This window comes from Myxocyprinus asiaticus, chromosome 2, assembly GCF_019703515.2.
Source record: "Myxocyprinus asiaticus isolate MX2 ecotype Aquarium Trade chromosome 2, UBuf_Myxa_2, whole genome shotgun sequence".
In the NCBI taxonomy this organism is placed as follows: Eukaryota; Metazoa; Chordata; class Actinopteri; order Cypriniformes; family Catostomidae; genus Myxocyprinus; species Myxocyprinus asiaticus.
In genome coordinates, this window is record NC_059345.1 from 66,307,243 (window position 1) to 66,325,294 (window position 18,052).

Consider the following 18,052-nt stretch of genomic DNA (forward strand, 5'->3'; position numbering starts at 1 on the left):
AGAGTTGCCTGTGACGTTTACTGATCGTGTCTGAGAGCTGCCTGTGGCGTTAACAGATCGCGTCTGAGAGCTGCCTGTGGCGTTAACGGATCGCGTCTGTGAGCTGCCTGTGGCGTTGACGGATCGCATCTGAGAGAGAGAGAGAGAGATAGAGAGAGAGAGAGAGCTATTGCTTTACTTTCATTTGTTTTGTTATTCCAGAGTTATCGAAAAAGAAAGCGAAAATAAAAGGACTGACCTTGAACTTCGTTGTCCCCTGACTCCTCCATTGTTTTCATAGTGACTCTTCATTTTATAATGCATATTGCTCAAAAAGTTATACACCTAGAAGAGTGAAACCACTTTCATCTTAACCGGTCTGATTTGTGAATTTTTCACAGCAACGTTTTTGTCTGTCAACTCTTAAGTTCGCGGGTCGGGAAGGTGAAAAGTAAGCAAATTTATTTTAACGGCTATTTCCATTAAACCCACAGTCTGTGACCATACGAATTCAGTTGTTTTAGAGCATGATTTGTGAAAACGTTCACATTTCACCGCGTTTGATTACGTCTTACTATCCTAATTGCCTTGTATAATAAGAAACAGGGCCATAGCAGGGAATTCTGGGCCCCCTGACTGTATGCTTCTCTGGGTCCCTTTCTATTAAAAGCCTGTGACGTTAATGGATCACATCTGAGAGCTGCTTGTGGCGTTAACGGATCGCATCTGAGAGCTGCCTGTGGCGTTAACGGATCGCGTGTGAGAGCTATCTGTGGCATTGATGGATCACGTCTGAGAGTTGCCTGTGACGTTTACTGATCGTGTGTGAGAGCTGCCTGTGACGTTTACTGATCGCGTGTGAGACCTATCTGTGGCATTGATGGATCACGTCTGAGAGCTGCCTGTGACGTTTACTGATCGTGCCTGAGACCTGCCTGTGACTTTTACTGATCGCGTGTGAGAGTTGCCTGTGACGTTTACTGATCGTGTCTGAGAGCTGCCTGTTACATTAACGGATCGCGTCTGAGAGCTGCCTGTGACATTTACTGATCGCGTCTGAGAGCTGCCTGTGACGTTTACTGATTGTGTGTGAGAGCTATCTGTGGCATTGATGGATCACGTCTGAGAGCTGCCTGTGATGTTTACTGACCGCGTGTGAGAGCTGCTTGTGACGTTTACTGATCATGTGTGAGAGCTGCCTGTGGCATTGACGGATCGCGTCTGAGAGCTGCCTGTGATGTTAACGGATCGCGTCTGAGAGCTGCCTGTGGCGTTAACAGATCGCGTCTGAGAGCTGCCTGTGGCGTTAATGGATCGCGTCTGAGAGCTGCCTGTGGCGTTAACAGATCGCGTCTGAGAGCTGCCTGTGGCGTTAATGGATCGCGTCTGAGAGCTGCCTGTGGCGTTGACGGATCGCATCTGAAAGAGAGAGAGAGATAGAGAGAGAGAGAGAGAGAGAGAGAGAGAGAGAGAGAGAAAGAGCTATTACTTTACTTTAATTTGTTTTGTTATTCCAGAGTTATCGAAAAAGAAAGCGAAAATAAAAGGACTGACCTTGAACCTACTTCGTTGTCCCCTGACTCCTCCATTGTTTTCATAGTGACTCTTCATTTTATAATGCATATTGCTCAAAAAGTTGTACACCTAGAAGAGTGAAACCACTTTCATCTTAACCGGTCTGATTTGTGAATTTTTTCACAGCAACGTTTTTATCTGTCAACTCTTAAGTTCGTGGGTCGGGAAGGTGAAAAGTAAGCACATTTTTTTTAACTGCTATTTCCATTAAACCCACAGTCTGTGACCATACAAATTCAGTTGTTTTAGAGCATAATTTGTGAAAACGTTCACATTTCACCACGTTTGATTACGTCTTACTATCCTAATTGCCTTGTATAATAAGAAACAGGGCTATAGCAGGGAATTCTGGGCCCCCTGACTGTATGCTGCTCTGGGTCCCTTTCTATTAAAATACAATTTTGTATTTGTTGTGGGCCCTCCTGGACCTTTGGGCCCCTAGAATCGTTACCACCTTTCACCCAACTAGCTACGGTCCTGATAAGAACAGTATAGGTTGTGTCAGTAATGGTCTTTTGCCATAGAGAACTCAGCTTATCTCTAAAAACTGAAACAAGAAACTTTGGACGATATCGCCAAAAGTTCATTTTAAAGTAGCAAAAGTAAAAATGAAAATACATTTTCATCTCCGTTTTGACTGTTTATTTAAAACGAGGCAAACTTGGTAAAATTTTAATCTCCAATCTTTTAGCATCTTACATAGTCTTTTAATTCTCAGATAGTCAGCAGACGTGACCAGCCAGGTTTTAATCCCAGTTGCGCCAACGGGGCACGTTGTTACACTGCGTTACAGTGTGCCCCAATTCCAAAAAACTATATGCAATTCCATGCAGTCAGATATGTAATTTACATAATTCCCCTTAATGTGTGTGTTTTGTCATCAATCCATGCATTATTTAGGTCAATGTTGTGGCTTTGTTTTGTATTTATTGTCAAGTGCCAAAATTATTGTAAAGTTAATAAATGGCATTTATTGACATGAAAATTTAGTTTATCTTCTAGGCTTTTTAATTAGATCAGATAAAATTGTTAGAGGGGGATTTTAAGCTGTTATATGGTCTTGTTACAATGTACCCCGCCGCTGTATTCATGAAGCAAGACCACATGTGTAATCGACACGTGTGAAATTAATGTGAAAAAAGAAAAATACATCGAACCCAAAGTACATTTACACAAACTTAAGAAAACAAAAAGTGTTAGTTTGTGCCCGCTCTCCCCCCCCTCTCTTTTTACTGTTGAGTAAGTTGCACATCTGCATATATTGAAGCGATGTAGCCTGTACATTATGAGGATGGATCAAGTTTTCTTGTGCAAAAGACAAAGATTGTAGAGGCAACAGAATATGCAAATAAATGTTTTAAATATCCTAGTGTATGGAAACATGTGCATGTGCATTTAAAAACAGTGACAGAGCCAGAGAGAGCTGCCTGCAGCAATGGCAGGACGAGTGATAGCCAAGAGCTGGCTGCGGCGGCGGCAGGTCTCTGTGGCAGCTCTCCCCACCACGCTAAGATTTTACCCCCTCTCTTCCGCAATGACCAAGGCGTTCCGTAGCACGTGACACAGCGCGCCAATGAGTGGCGCAGAAATGCGTTTCTATCTGATTACGTCATGACGTGGCACGCACTTTGAAACGGACGCTTTGTGCACAGGTGTAATGAGTGTTTCATCTGCTGTGTCTGAACAGTAGTGGTTTGTTGGTGGAGATGGAGGATGTGGCAGCACTGGGCGGTTTCCAGGAGCGGGTGAAGTCTTTGCTCAGGTCGCTGCTGGAGGTTTTGTGTGATGAAATCACAGAGGCGTTCAGAGAGAGTTTAACACACAACATATGCACGAAACACTGTAAGTATTTCACACATAAAAACATCGCCTTTTGAGTTTGAGTTTCAAAATATCAAAATAATGTGTTTACAGATCATAACAGAAAGCTGAGCGAATTAAAAGGAAGAAAGAAACATCTATAATTTATAATTCTGTCTTTATTTACTCACCCTCATGTTGTTCAAACCCAAATGATTTTCAGGCACCATTCACTTCATTGCAATTTAAAATGAGCAGAATTTACATTTCTACATGATATGTTATAAGGGTTATATATATATATATATATGGTATGAAATGATAAAGAAATAAGCATCAGCATTACATTTTCCCCAAGCAGTTGGTAACCATTCACGTCATCTTGTTTTTCCAGGTGAGGAGTGCACCCGTAATAATTCATCTGGAATTAATAGCAATAAGGTAAAGATGTGTGTTAAACACCCAATTTTGCACAGAAAATTGTTACAGGTTACACCTAAAATATGTATATATATTTTTTACTTCTAAAATCATCTAACTTTTAACCTAAAATTGTTATTTTGTCAGGGTTGCCAACTTTGGTTACCTGATTGAAGTGAGATCTTTATGATTTTATTGCACTCAATACACGAGTCACTTTTCAGTCCTCCTTTGTACTATGCACAATATTTACTATAGATAGTATGTAAAATGAGACTCGCACTTGCACGGCCTGATCCGTGATTTTGAGTTTTCTGCCGCTGAAACGCACGAGGATGCACTAATGTTTATCGGTCAATCTGACAGACTGAGTTTGATACTATCTCGCTAAAGCCAACATTTCCTGTTCTTAAAGGTGCACTCAGTAAGTTTTAGCTAATTAAACAAGTTTTATACATAAAGATATTCTGAAATTTTTTTTTTTTGGCAAAATGCTTATCAAAATATATAATATATAATTTCATCAAAATAAAGATCTTTAATACACAATGTAAATCACAAACAAATACGCTTTCAGAAATAGTGGGCTACATTCAGGCTGATCAGGTGCAGAACAAGCAATAAAACTGATCAGAACCTGTCCTGAAAAAAGTGTGGAAGTGAATATAAATATTTTTAGAAATACAAAAATTCTACATTATATTAACTAATATTATATCATGAAATTGTATATATAATAATGATATGAACTCACTGTTTGAAATAATGTGTATACTTTACAAGTAATAACATTGAGTTACATTCATTTGTATAAGAAACGCTGAAAAGGTTACTGTCACTTTAAGAGTTCAATGAGCAGCTCACAGTGTTCCACTTCAGCGAACATCAACGAGAATCTCTCGGTTTATTTAGCGCATCCATGCTGTGTGAGATTAAAATTAAATATTTATCTGACTGTAAAGAGCAGAAAGGATATTAAGACACATTATTTAATGAAAGTGGACTCGCCTCATCTTTGATAGACACACATTACACCGAGGAAACAATCCGCTTTAATCTCAAGCACTTTTCATCAAAACAAGGAGATTTTCCAGGTATTCCAGTTCTTACATTTCTAAAAGCACTTAAAAGACCTTGTGTGAACCCTGTAAACAGTGGAGATAAAAGTGCAGTAGGGGTCAAATCAAGCGATGGAGAGATTGTGATGTTTTTGCTTTAAAAATTTAAGTCATCTATTGAAACCTGAAAAACATAAAAGACATTTCTAAATTCAAATTGCACTTCAAACGAAACAAAAAAAAGCCATGTGATCAAAAACATTTACCGTCTCCAATTTGCCATCACACAAGCATCCGTCAACGACAACAGGTGGAAAATGATTAATAGCCTACAGATTAAGAACTACAGACAATCATAAATGTAAAGATAATAATAATCATAACAATAAAGCCTAATAAATTCCCTTGTGTTCCCAAATAAATGCTGCCAAATGTGTGTTCTTCTCGAATATTGTGTTTTGGTAATACAGTTAATGCTGCCTAAAGCAAAGAAAATAATACTCAAGGTGAACGTGTCTTGTATTACTTTATGATTGAATCACTTTCGTCTTTGTTTCTTTAATACAAAGATATTTATTACTGAACTGGGAGTGAGAGATGCTTTGCCAAAGCAACGGCCCAAAACACAGTGTTAGAGATCTTTTATGTAATTATGAGAAGTGTAAAAAATATTTTCGGTTCATTTTGAAACTGTCTATGTAAAGTCATGTCAGTAGCTCTATAAAAGCTGTTTAATTTGACATGTTGTGGGTCGCCCCCTCATGGGCATGACACTGTTGACAGAGTTACTAGCAGTGTTGTAGTTGAGACCAGCTCATCCGAGTTCAAGACCAGTCCGAGACCAGAGCAGGCTGAGTCTAAAACTAGACCGTTTATGAATGTATTAAATGTATAGTTTAAACAACTATTGACTCTAGGCTAATATATCAAATATACCTAATTTATTATTTGCTCAAGATTATGTTATTTAAACAGTATTACCAGTTGAGAATAAAAATTAAATAAATGACATGTCCTAGGTTAAGTGAACTAATTGGTATTACAATTATGACATGTCAGTGTTAACAAAATGAAAAACTCAAAGGTTTAAAGTCCTTATGTGGCTTAGCATGGCAATACAAACTACCAGCTTCTGTTATATTCCATTCAAGTAAACATTTCTACTATATAAAATACAGTATTAATGTACTTCAGCTAAAATGGGCTTAAAGCAAACAATAGTGTATTAAATATGACTATGTTGATATAGGGAACAGAGCTGTCACAAGGGGAATCACACCAGAGAGAAGGAATTGCATTCCAAAAGATGTTTATTTGGTAGGAGTTGTGCAAAATTTGTAAATAAGTGTTTAAAAGCAAACCTAAAACCCCCAAAAAACTAGACCTGTTTTTGGTACTAGGAGCAGTACCTACTACCCTCCCTAAACTAGAGAGGCCAGAGTGTCATTGCAGATGAGCAAACAATGTGAAATAGACGTCTTCCAGATGTAAACACAAACATCAAACAGACGTCTGGGTGTTGTACGTGTGCTATCAGGGAATAGAGTATAACACGGGTGTCTCGAGACACGTTTTTAACAGATGATGCTCTTTTTAACTTGACAAAAGGACTTAAAAGAATTGTGGTGCTCCTGCACAAGACGCCAAAAACAGAGTGATATGTAATGCAATGGCCAAAGACATCCGTTTAGCACATTTACATAAAAAAGCAACTGAAAACAGCATGGATAGACGCAACATGTCCTGTGTATCCAGGACGATAGATGTCAGTACCAAAGTCCAAGTCCAAAACCACAGGCACAATTGGGATGAATAAAAGCCAGCTAAAAACGTACCGAGTGCACCTTTTAAAATTTACGGTAAAACAGGCAAGTTCAATTTAGTAATTTGCAGTTAGTGGAAAGTTACTTTTACTCACAAACACACATGCATCACATGCGCGGAGAGAGAAGGCACGTAAAGGTTGTTAAAATTATAACTGAAGTGTAGTATCAGATATACAGAATGTATGACAACAGTAAAGAGCATATCAATAAAAAACACTGCCAAATGCAAAACATTGTGGGCAATATAGAAGTCCCAACTGGATGAAAAAAAAAAAAAAAAGAGGTATTAAACTTGGGTGAAACAATCCTACATATAAACTAAATATTTACAGAAGCCTCCGACCATGAGTAACGGTTGGAATAACTGACATCAATGAGCTCATGTCTCAATCCTTTAGACATAAATTATGTTGATAATTAACACTTGTTTACATAATTGTTACATATTGTTTTGTTTTCTTTCCTAAGATGGAAATAAATGCATTTTGAAAAAAAAAAAAAGTATATTTAGAGTAAAATTACAGCACTTTTAAAATCGCCGATTAATCGCAATTAGTTACAAAAGATTATGGAATAAATCATTTTAATCATCTGACAGCACTAGTATTTATTTGTTGACTCTTATTAGGGGGAGAAGGACTTTTATCCCAGAGATCACAGTTATAGTTGTCTTTTGTTCCAGACGTGTACACTGTTTTACCATTAGCTGCATTTCCACAACTGTGATGCGCTCCCGTCATTTGAGTCAGAAGTGGCTTTTCGAGAAACATTTTAGTCTCAGCTATCGCATTATGTCAATTTTATCACAAAATACAACAATAAATGTTGTTTTGAGGCTCTTTAGTGATGTGTGACAGACAACGATAGGGCTGTTACGTGGCAATATTTTACCACTGTGGTGTTAGGATCCAATCACCATCAGTGAACGGTGTCATGCAGTAGTTTAAGGGCGGGGGATGGAGTGCGCACAAATTACGCGTTTATTGTGCATCATTGAACGCAAAATAAAAATGAAACCCTTTGTAAAATATCACAAAATACCCCAAATAACGTATTCAGAACTTTTTGCATTGCTTTAACATTTCTGTCTGTTATTGGACTGTACCACCAATTTTATACATCAGAAGTAAGGATTTTATCCCAGATGTCATATTCTGTTAATATTGTGAAATTCCAGTATTCAACACAACTAAATATCACTAACCAGCTGGATAATAATTAAATATTTCAGTCCGACCTTTGCTGGATGCTTTTCAATTGTCAGATGCTTTACATTTTTTGCTAGTTATTGTGTTTCCAGCTGCACTGAATACACGTCCAGAATGCGGCGTTAATCTCATCAACGAAATTACACACAAATGTTTGAGGTGTTATTTGATTCCATTAACAATGACGGGATTAAGGATAATTAACAATTTTAATTCAAACATCGTTGACAAAAATATGATGAGAAATAAAGAACACTGCAAGATAGTACCAACGCAGTAACAATGTTTTAGAAGAAGAAAAACTTGTTGAATAAAACCTTGTTTATTCAAATGATGCAGTCTTAGTAATATAAGGATTTTTTTTCTTCTAAGATGCATGTTGAGAGATGAAAGCGCCGATCACCAGTAAACTTAAATGCTTTTTTTAATCACCTATTTCAAACGCATCATATAAATATATGAGATAAACAAGCCATCAACAGCATAGTCTAATACTACGACTTACATTTGCAAAACGGAGCTTGAACAGCTGAACTTGTAGAGAGAGTATTGTGAGGATTGCCCCATGCAAGATCCCCAGTAAACTGAAGCGCTTTTTAAGAACTTAATAATTAATTTTCAACAACATGTCTTATATATGAGCTTAATCAGCTATATTAACAGCATTAATATAATATTATAACTTAAATCTGTGAATCAATGAAGACAGCGTATGCACAACGGAGCTCGAGTTCTAGATAGAGTGCATAAATGGATGCGAGCCCTTTTTTTCATGTTGTTTGTTGACATGATATCACGAATAAACTCTGAAGGAGTTTGTGAGATTGTAACTTCAGTCGGGGACGAATGGACATGTAGTTGTTACACCTAGTCGTGATGTGCGTTTGGCTTGACTTGAGTTAAATGGGAAACATCTCATGCTTTTCTCGTGCTTTGGATCTGCGCCTATGCACACTGCACGCGCACACACATCAAGTGATAATTGTGCTCCTGGTCTATCCTCTGCAGTCTGCGTCGGCATAAACATTACTTTTTTAAAGTATTATCGCAAGCCTCGTGAGCAGATTTGTAGCTATGTTTTATTTATTTTATATTGCATTACATTAGTTGTGTCCCAAATGAAACACTGTGCACTCGGCCATCTAGTGTATAAACCTTTAAAGTGTAGTGCTGTCCCACTTTGCATTTTCTGTGTGAAATTGCATGCTACTTGCACTACTTCAAAATTGTGTAGAATAGTGCAGGATTATGTGATTTGTCTTGTTAGATTTACTGGGGTGGCATGAGAGATTGCAACCTTTTTTTCATAAAACTCAAAATCCATTGACGCATAAACTTCTCGCATAGTGTAATCTGCTGTAATTTTACTCCTTGCTCTTTTTCTTTTTGCTCAGCAGACATGTTAATACTTGTTAATTCTCCATTGTTCATTTTACTTGCACAATAATTACACCACTGATGTGATTGATTGCCTTTTGTTTCAAACTCATACTATCTTTATGTCTAAGGGGGACAGGGACAGTGAAGATTTAGCAGATGAGTCACTGACATTAATGGGCTTGCAATGCAGTGACACCGTAATTCTACTGCAGATGACACCCAGTGAATCTAAAGAGCTGGAAGGTGTCCCGAACCAGTGTACCACTCCAAACAATCTCAGTCCACTTCCAATGCAGGTGTCACTTCCTGTATTAACTGCACTGTCAGAACAGAAAGAAATGCAGTTATCCACTGAAGACAAGAAGGCAATGTACACTACAGTAGCATTGGATGATGCTGAAAGACAGACCTCTCCAGAGATTTTGACAGTGCTCGTAAAACAGCCGGAAGAATCAGAAATCCACATTCCCGCAAGACCTGTGACTGCTTCAGTTGCGTTCGACACTCTAGACCGGAGAGTGCCCGCAGAAGACATTAAAGTAGAAAATACCGACAGGCCTGTAACTGCAAATGTAGATGTCACACTGCTGATGCTGAAAGACAATAATGAAGAACAGGAAATTAGACCTTTAGAGGAGATTCAATCTTGTCAAAACCCAGTAAAAAATACAGAAGCTGAGAATCCAGTGGAAAGTGAAGCTCAGCTGACGACTGGAGAGAATGAGCTCTCTGAAGCAGAAGAGTCGAGCCTGGTCAGGTCTCTTGGTTTGCAACAGATAAGTCAGGGGTCTACCCATGGAAGTTGCTCGGTAAAACTCCAGAGGGTCCAGATACTTCAGAGACCCGGCTCAAGACGGTTCCATGTTTGCAGCTATTGCACTAAAATCTTCAGGTTCAAGAAAACTCTAAGGAGGCATAAACGCTTTCACACCGGCGAGAGACCACACTGCTGCTCGCTCTGCCCCAAGGCCTTTATCCTGCGCAAGACACTCCGCAAACACAAGAAAGCACACTTCAGCAGACCGTACAGCTGCACTCAATGTGACAAACGATTCAAACACTGGAAAAAACTTCACAATCATTGGCGCTTCCATGATGGAGAGAGTCCATTTGTGTGTTCCCGTTGTGGGAAACATTGCAAGACACTGAAAAGCCTCGATTGCCACCTGGCTTACGTTGATCATGACAACTCGCTAATCAATCAAGAGAACTAATTTGTTACCATACAAAAAAGGTGTAAGGGCATATCTTATGTTTTTTATTATTGTGCCATTTGAGTTTGTGTTACTGTAGCATTTTTGTTTGGTTGGTTCTTTTTAGTATGAACATGCAGTCTAAATAGGTTGTAAGTGGTCTTGATATGACTATTAATTATTTTCCTTAATTGACAAGTAACAAAAATCCTGCAGTCAATAAAAAATGTGGACCATATTCTTTTTTTTTTTTTTGTGATTATTGTGGCAGTTTTTTTTAATTTTTTATAGTCATTGTTCAATGTCAAAATCAGCTTATTGCAGTATTCTTGATATTAAATGATTTTAGTTCTCTTCTCCCAAAAAATAATTAAAATTCAAATATTAAAATATTTGTTGAGTTTATGATGAAAATACACATTCAGATGCTAAAACTGTGCATTTAAATTTTGGATAGGTGCCAAGCCCTTACGATGACTTCAGACTGATCACATTCTTGCTTAAAAAAGGCTGGATGCATCAGAACAAATTTAAGTTAAGGATTTAAGTTATTCTTAACTAGGCAACTAAAAAACAGTGCTCCTGCACGAGAAGCTAAATAAACTACAAAGTGCAGCAAAATGTTCAGAGACGTCCGTCTAGCACATTTATATAGACCAGTAGTAGTTTTATGTTGCATTTCATTCTGAATGTTTACTTGAATTCTTAAAACTGCTGTTAAAAACGTTTAAAGCTGTTAAAAAAGCACTGAATTTTCTTTATTTGTTCTATTATTTTTAATATATTTCTATTCATTGCTGTTTTTTATTGTTATTTTATTACTGACTCTTTACTAGTCTTGAATAATTAAGAACTTGAAACCATTCTTCCATAATTAAAATATTAGTTAGTGTTATTATTTGTTGTGGTTTTGAAGCTGGTATTGAGAATCGTCAAATTTCACGACCGACTACTTAAATTTTGGTATTGTGATAATGTATAGCCTACATTGTACATGGTAGATCCCACGTTTACTTTTAACTTAACATTTGAGAATATAAACTATGTAAATCTATTTTTAAAATTATTATTTTTATTTCAAAATGGAACGCACTTTTTGTTAACAGCCAGGAATGTTCTTTGCAATAATATAACACCGTGTTGTTTGGCTTGTATGTATTCCTTGCGGCACCTTGTGGACCACGTAAATTAAAAAAATGTGGTGACTAAAATTATGTAGTCCGAATGTTGGTAATATTGAAGATAAAAATGTGAATTGTCCTGTTGACAGCCCTAATGTGCAATATGAATAGTTTCTGTCTTGTGTATGCAGTCAGGGTATGAAATTAGCACCCGCCACCCACCAAATGCAGGTATGTCATGTTCATTGGCAGGTAAATTTGCTCATCTACACGCTACTGTGGCGGGCGACCTGAAAGATGTCTCGGAGTGGCAGACGACAAGAAATGCCGTTAGACACAAAGACGCACACTTGAAGAAACAAACTTGATATTTTGAAGAACAGACGTAAGAAAACCTGTCAAGACGCGTGTCTAATTCACTGTGTATTCAGAGGGTCATTGGTGCTGCGCGCGTCTCGCAGAACGTGCATATGACGAGTTCTCACTATTTCTTATCTGTCAGTCATCTCTGAACAGTTTGAAAAAATAGTGACGTGCATGAATGCTGTATATGATTTCAGACCATCTCAGCATACATACGCAAATAACATGCGACAACATTGGGACTAAAGGTTATTTGTCGTGTTATATTTCAGTACAGCCTCAGAAATGGTTCTTGAACAAGAAGTTTCTCTTCTGTGCTTGTCTACTCTTTGTCCTCCATTTGTATGTATATACGTGTGTGTGTGTGTGTGTGTATATGTATATATATATATATATATATATATGTATATATATATATATATATATGTATATGTATATATATGTATATATATGTATATATGTATATATATGTATATATATGTATATATATGTATATATATATATATATGTATATATATGTGTATGTATATATATGTATATATATGTATATATATGTGTATATATGTATATATATGTATATATATGTGTATATATGTGTATATATGTATATATATGTGTATATATGTGTATATATGTGTATATATATGTGTATATATATATATATATGTGTATATATATGTATATATATGTATATATGTATATATATGTATATATGTATATATATATGTATTTATACCATGGTCTGCTCGAATACTCAATGCTGATTGGCTGTATTGCGTGTGGATGAAACCGTTGAATGCACAGGTAGTTCCAGTCAGTTATAATCACGTTCTATATTAATGTGCCTACTCTGCTGTTCTTCGTAATGAGACATTGTGAGTTTTATGCCTTGGTTCGAACAACATCCGGACACTAATATAGTCTCAGAGATGGGATTAACCGTCACATCACAAAACATCAAGTCGTGCAGTGCAGTCTTAAATTCAACTGTGAAGTGCTGCAGGAAACACGGAAAAGACAATAGTGTTCATCAATCAGCCCTGTATTAATCACCCATAGTGCTTGTGAGGAAAGTATGGTTTGGCATTCAGCTGTTTTGCACAGAGGGGTAGAGAAGGTAACCAGGACCCATCAAATGTGTCTTTCCCTGGCAAGACGAGGCAAGATGATTTATATATTAATATGAAAACATCAGCACTGCTCAACGTGCTGCTAGAGCTAACCGCTGGAGGGTGCCCCGCTATCACGCATCGAAGCGCTGAATGAATGGAAACCGTTTCATAACACAACCTTTTGCGGTGTAGTAATGGTGCATGGCCACATCATGATTTTATTCATTCAATCAATCTTGCAGCCTTAATGGATACCATATAGATGTCTCAGAGCTCGAAGTCTACAGGTTTGGAGCTTTTTCGATGATTTTTCTCCTCGTCATGAACAGTAAGTGCTAACTGTCACGTCAGCAACCTTATTAATATGAAAATGACTAAAAATAGGAATGAAATATAACTTGTTCAGAGGAGTGCCAACCCTTCTACATTATGTAGCTTTTATTATTTCTGGATTGAGTATTGAAATTAACAGTTTTTAAAAAGTGTTTGGTCTCCAAATAACACTATCTCTGTGTCTGATTTACAACGGGCAGAACTCTAGATCATTTTAGAACATTTTAAGTGGCTTGTAAAATTGGTCATTCACCCACCACTGTGGCTGGTGGGCAAAAAAGTTAATTTCATACCTTGTATGCAACATACATTAGGCCCCAGTGTCATTCCACTGCCACCATCTATCAAAATTATAAAGAAATACACGACCTTGTTGTTCTTGGGGTCATCTGTAGTTGAGGTTGACCGATTTTTAATTGAGCTGATACCGACAACTAAGTTGTTGGAATAGAGCCGATAACCGATTAATCTGCCGATAGTTTTTAATGAGTTATAAAATGTTATTTTTCTTTCCTGTGATGGGGTGGCCCAGATATAGAGGCTACAAGAGTCCAAATTCAATGAAATCACATATGCTGTTTATTGAGCAACAAAAATCCCAAGAATAACCAGGTAAAAATACAGTTTAGTGCATAGCATGGGACTTTTAACAATAAGACAGATGATTCTTGTTTTGAAATTTCTGCACTCCTAGCTGCTCACACAAACCAGTAAGGGACAGAAAATATGAACTTTTACAATCATAGGTTTGCTTCATTCTTTTGAAACACTTTGCGAATTCAACAAGAGAGACACGTGATCGATTCAAGGACTGCAAGAAACTCTTACATCAACGGAAGGTCGCTTTTGCACTGATGTTCCCGGCTAAATTGAGAATAGATACTAAGGATGGCCATAAAATATTTATATGCCCACAGCAAGCTATGTCTTTTGTAAAGTCAATGAAATGAGCAAGTTATTGTGTGATGCTGTCTATGCAGCCGAGTGGACCTGACTCACTGAAAATTCACTTGATTGTCCGAGGATACTGGGCACCTTTTTTGTTTCTTTTTGTGCTGGTTCCGCCTAGCAGCTGGAGTTTGTTTTGTGGAGGAACACACCTTTGGAACAGTGTGGATGAATCTACACGTCTTTTTGTTTATCCCGCTGTAAGGAGGAGGCGAGAAGCAGCTTTCCTGGTTCAGGTAGGGATTTATTTTCTCTCTCTGCAGCACAAATTACAGTCTCACAGTCTTGGCGTTATGCAGTAAGTTAACCTACAATCACACACCGTTCCACAAAATAAACTCATCATTTGTAATAAAAACTCTTTGCTTCTTGTTCAGGTCTGTCGTGCCCAGGCTCTCTCTCTCCTATTTGCGGTGTGTCTATTTATGCCGCTCTCCCCGTGCTCACTGAAATTAGAGACAGGTGTTAGACATAATTTAGCTCAGGTGTAAGCGCCCTTACCGCTTTCTCTCTCTCCGGAGAGATGCTTGACCACGCCCCCGCTGCCACATATCCCCACCGCCCGACTCAGATCGGGGCGGCATCCGGCCTGCCTACCACTCCCCCCTATTCCTGGAAAGGAAGTCGGCGACAGACATCTGCGCCCCCGGTATGTGGACCACCTTGAACTTAAACGGCTGAAGAGCCAGATACCAACAGGTGATCCGGGCATTAATATCTTTCATGCGGTGGAGCCACTGGAGTGGGGCGTGATCCGAGCAGAGGGTGAAGGCCCGCCCCAGCAGGTAGTATCGGAGAGTGAGGACCGCTCACTTGATGGCGAGACACTTCTTTTCCACGGTGCTGTACTTAGTTTCCCTTAACGAGAGCTTACGGCGAATGTACAGCACCGGGCGCTCCTCCCCCTCCACCACCTGCGAGAGTACGGCCCCCAGCCCCCTGTCTGAAGCATCTGTCTGTAAAACAAAAGGGAGAGAGAAGTCAGGTGAATGTAAAAGCGGCCCCCCGCAAAGTGCAGCTTTAACTTGCGTGAACGCCCGCTGACACTGCTTCGTCCACTGGACCGGATCTGGAGCTCCCTTTTTAGTGAGATCAGTCAGCGGGCTGGTGACATCCGAATAATTAGGCACGAACCTTCTATAATAGCCAGCCAGCCCCAGGAACTGTCTCACCCCCTTTTTGGTCTTGGGTCTCGGGCAGGTCGCAATCGCCACTGTCTTGTCAATTTGGGGACGCACCTTCCCGTGGCCCAAGTGGAACCCCAGATACCGTACCTCCACCCGTCCAATCACGCACTTCTTCGGATTCGCTGTGAGTCCCGCTCGGCGCAGCGATCTCAGAACCGCCCTCAGATGTTGCATATGCCGCTGCCAATCATTGCTATAAATGATGATGTCATCTAAATAGGCAGTGGCGTAAACTGAATGCGGTCTGAGGATTCGGTCCATGAGACGCTGAAACGTAGCCGGGGCTCCAAACAAACCCAACGGAAGTGTCACAAATTGGTGTAATCCAAACGGTGTGGAGAAGGCGGTTTTCTCATGGGAAATTGGTGTCAAGGGGATCTGCCAATAACCCTTCGTCAAATCCAATGTTGAATAAAAACGAGCAGTGCCCAACCGATCGAGCAACTCAACGCGAGGCATTGGATATGCATTAAATTTAGACACCGCGTTGACTTTTCTATAATCCACACAGAATCGTACAGACCCGTCGCTCTTAGGTACTAGAACAACTGGGCTGGACCAATCACTGTGGGATTCTTCTATTACCCCCATATCAAGCATTGCATCTAATTCTTCCCGAACTATTTTTTTTCTTGCGTTCGGGTAATCGATAGGGGCGGCTACGTACCACGACCCCCGGCTCGGTCTCGATGTGGTGATGGATGAGGTTTGTACGTCCTGGTAGAGGGGAGAACACATCTGCAAACTCCTGTTGCAACCTAGCAACCTCCGAGTTGGCTCGGCGAGAGGTGGTCTCCGCAAATGACTGGGGTGAACTGTGTATGTTTTGAACTCGCCTCTGGTCCGAGCTCCGCCTTTTCGGGAACTACTGTAGCCAACGTCACGGGAATCGCCTCCCTCCACAATTTCAGGAGATTGAGGTGGTATATTTGACGTGCGCCCCCTCTATCGGTTCGTTTAACCTCATAATCGAGATCTCCCACTCGTCGTGTGACCTCAAAGGGTCCTTGCCACTTGGCGAGTAATTTAGGGCTCGATGTGGGAAGCAATACAAGCACTTATCTCCCGGTGCAAATTCCCTTAGCTGAGTTCCCCTGTCATACAGTCGGCGCTGTCGTTCTTGAGCTTGGAGCAAATTCTCCTGTGTTAGCTGTCCCAAAGTGTGGAGTTTTGCTCTAAGATCAAGAACTTACTGAATTTCATTTTTGCTGTTTGAAGGTCCCTCCTCCCAGGCTTCTCGCAATACATCAAGCACGCCGCGTGGGCGTCGCCCATACAGCAGTTCGAATGGAGAGAAGCCAGTGGAGGCTTGCGGGACCTCTCATACTGCAAATAACAGGGGGTAGAGCCATTTATCCCAATTTCTAGCATTGTCGTGTACAAACTTACGAATCATGTTTTTGAGTGTTTTATTAAATCGTTCCACCAGGCCATCCGTTTGAGGATGGTATACACTGGTGCGAATCGATTTAATATTTAACTCGTACAGTTCGCGTAGTGTCCGTGACATAAATGTTGTGCCCTGATCGGTGAGGATTTCTTTCGGAATCCCCACCCGGGAGATTATTTTGAAGAGTGCCTCCGCAACACTGCGTGCTGAGATGTTGCGAAGAGGCACTGCTTCCGCATATCGCATTGCATAGTCCACTAGGACCAATACAAAGCGATGTCCGCGTGCTGACTGTTCTAATGGCCCAACGAGGTCCATTCCAATTCTCTCAAAGGGGACCTCGATCAAAGGGAGAGGGCGCAATGGCGCTTTTGGGGTGGCCGGTGGGTTAACCAGTTGGCATTCGCGGCATGCCGCACACCACCTGCGGACATCGCCGCCAACGCCCGGCCAATAGAAACGGGCTATTAGACGGTTCAGTGTCTTCCTTTCTCCTAGGTGACCCGCCATGGGATTATAATGAGCCGCCTGGAATACCATTTCCCGACGGCTCCTTAGAATCAAGAGTTGGGTTGTATCCTCTTTGGTCCGAGTGTCCTGTGTCACTCTATACAACCGCTCATTTATAATTGCAAAATAAGGGTATGAGAGGGCGATGTCCGGCTGGAGTCGTTGACCATCGATGGCTCTCACTTGGTCAAAGGCGTGTTTGAGGGTTTCGTCTCGCAACTGCTCCAAGGGGAAATCCCCGTCAGGGAATTCCCTGAGAAGGGGAGGGGCTGCAGCCTCTCCCCCTCTCTCGTCATTATGACGTGGAGCTGTCGAGGACGGCCCCGGCTCCCCTCCCCTGCCAGAGCATCGCACATCACACATCTCCCTATTTTCGTACAGGACCCATCCGTGCAAATTCCCTTTAATAAAACTCTAAAATCAGGCCAATCAGTCCCCAAAATCAGCGGATGGGTGAGGCGGGAACTAACCGCGGCCTCCACTCTATGCTTTTTCCCCCGAAATTTAATCGTCAGGGTCACCACCGGATACTTGTGAATATCCCCGTGTACACATTTCACCTTCACCGTTTTAGTAGTGACCAGTGCCTCAGGTTGAACTAGGCGTTGGTGGATAGTGGTTTGATTACACCCTGTGTCCACCAACGCTT

At 40.2% G+C, this 18,052-nt stretch overlaps 1 protein-coding gene across 2 annotated transcripts; it reads left to right on the forward strand.

Annotated features, from left to right (window-relative positions):
• Positions 1-3,182: 3,182 nt before the first annotated feature.
• LOC127456143 (zinc finger protein 160-like) lies at positions 3,183-11,729 on the forward strand. Of its 2 annotated transcripts, XM_051724481.1 has the most exons (4): positions 3,183-3,396; positions 3,749-3,795; positions 9,375-10,480; positions 10,897-11,729. In XM_051724481.1, exons 1-3 carry the CDS (start codon positions 3,261-3,263, stop codon positions 10,458-10,460), a joined length of 1,269 nt encoding a protein of 422 aa, XP_051580441.1. In that variant the 5' UTR covers positions 3,183-3,260; the 3' UTR covers positions 10,461-10,480; positions 10,897-11,729. The 2 variants fall into 2 exon arrangements, with proteins under 2 accessions (XP_051580441.1, XP_051580438.1); XM_051724478.1 differs by lacking the exon at positions 10,897-11,729 and having other exon boundaries at positions 9,375-10,677.
• The last annotated feature ends 6,323 nt before the right edge of the window (positions 11,730-18,052 follow it).

What these genes read in the sequence shown, in the direction of transcription:
- LOC127456143 (XM_051724481.1), top strand. Translation starts at nt 3,261, where the DNA reads ATGGAGGATGTGGCAGCACTGGGCGGTTTCCAGGAGCGGGTGAAGTCT. An exon ending in CAACATATGCACGAAACACT is followed by an intron (nt 3,397 to 3,748) that starts GTAAGTATTTCA and finishes TTGTTTTTCCAG; the next exon opens with GTGAGGAGTGCACCCGTAAT. An exon ending in CTGGAATTAATAGCAATAAG is followed by an intron (nt 3,796 to 9,374) that starts GTAAAGATGTGT and finishes TTTATGTCTAAG; the next exon opens with GGGGACAGGGACAGTGAAGA.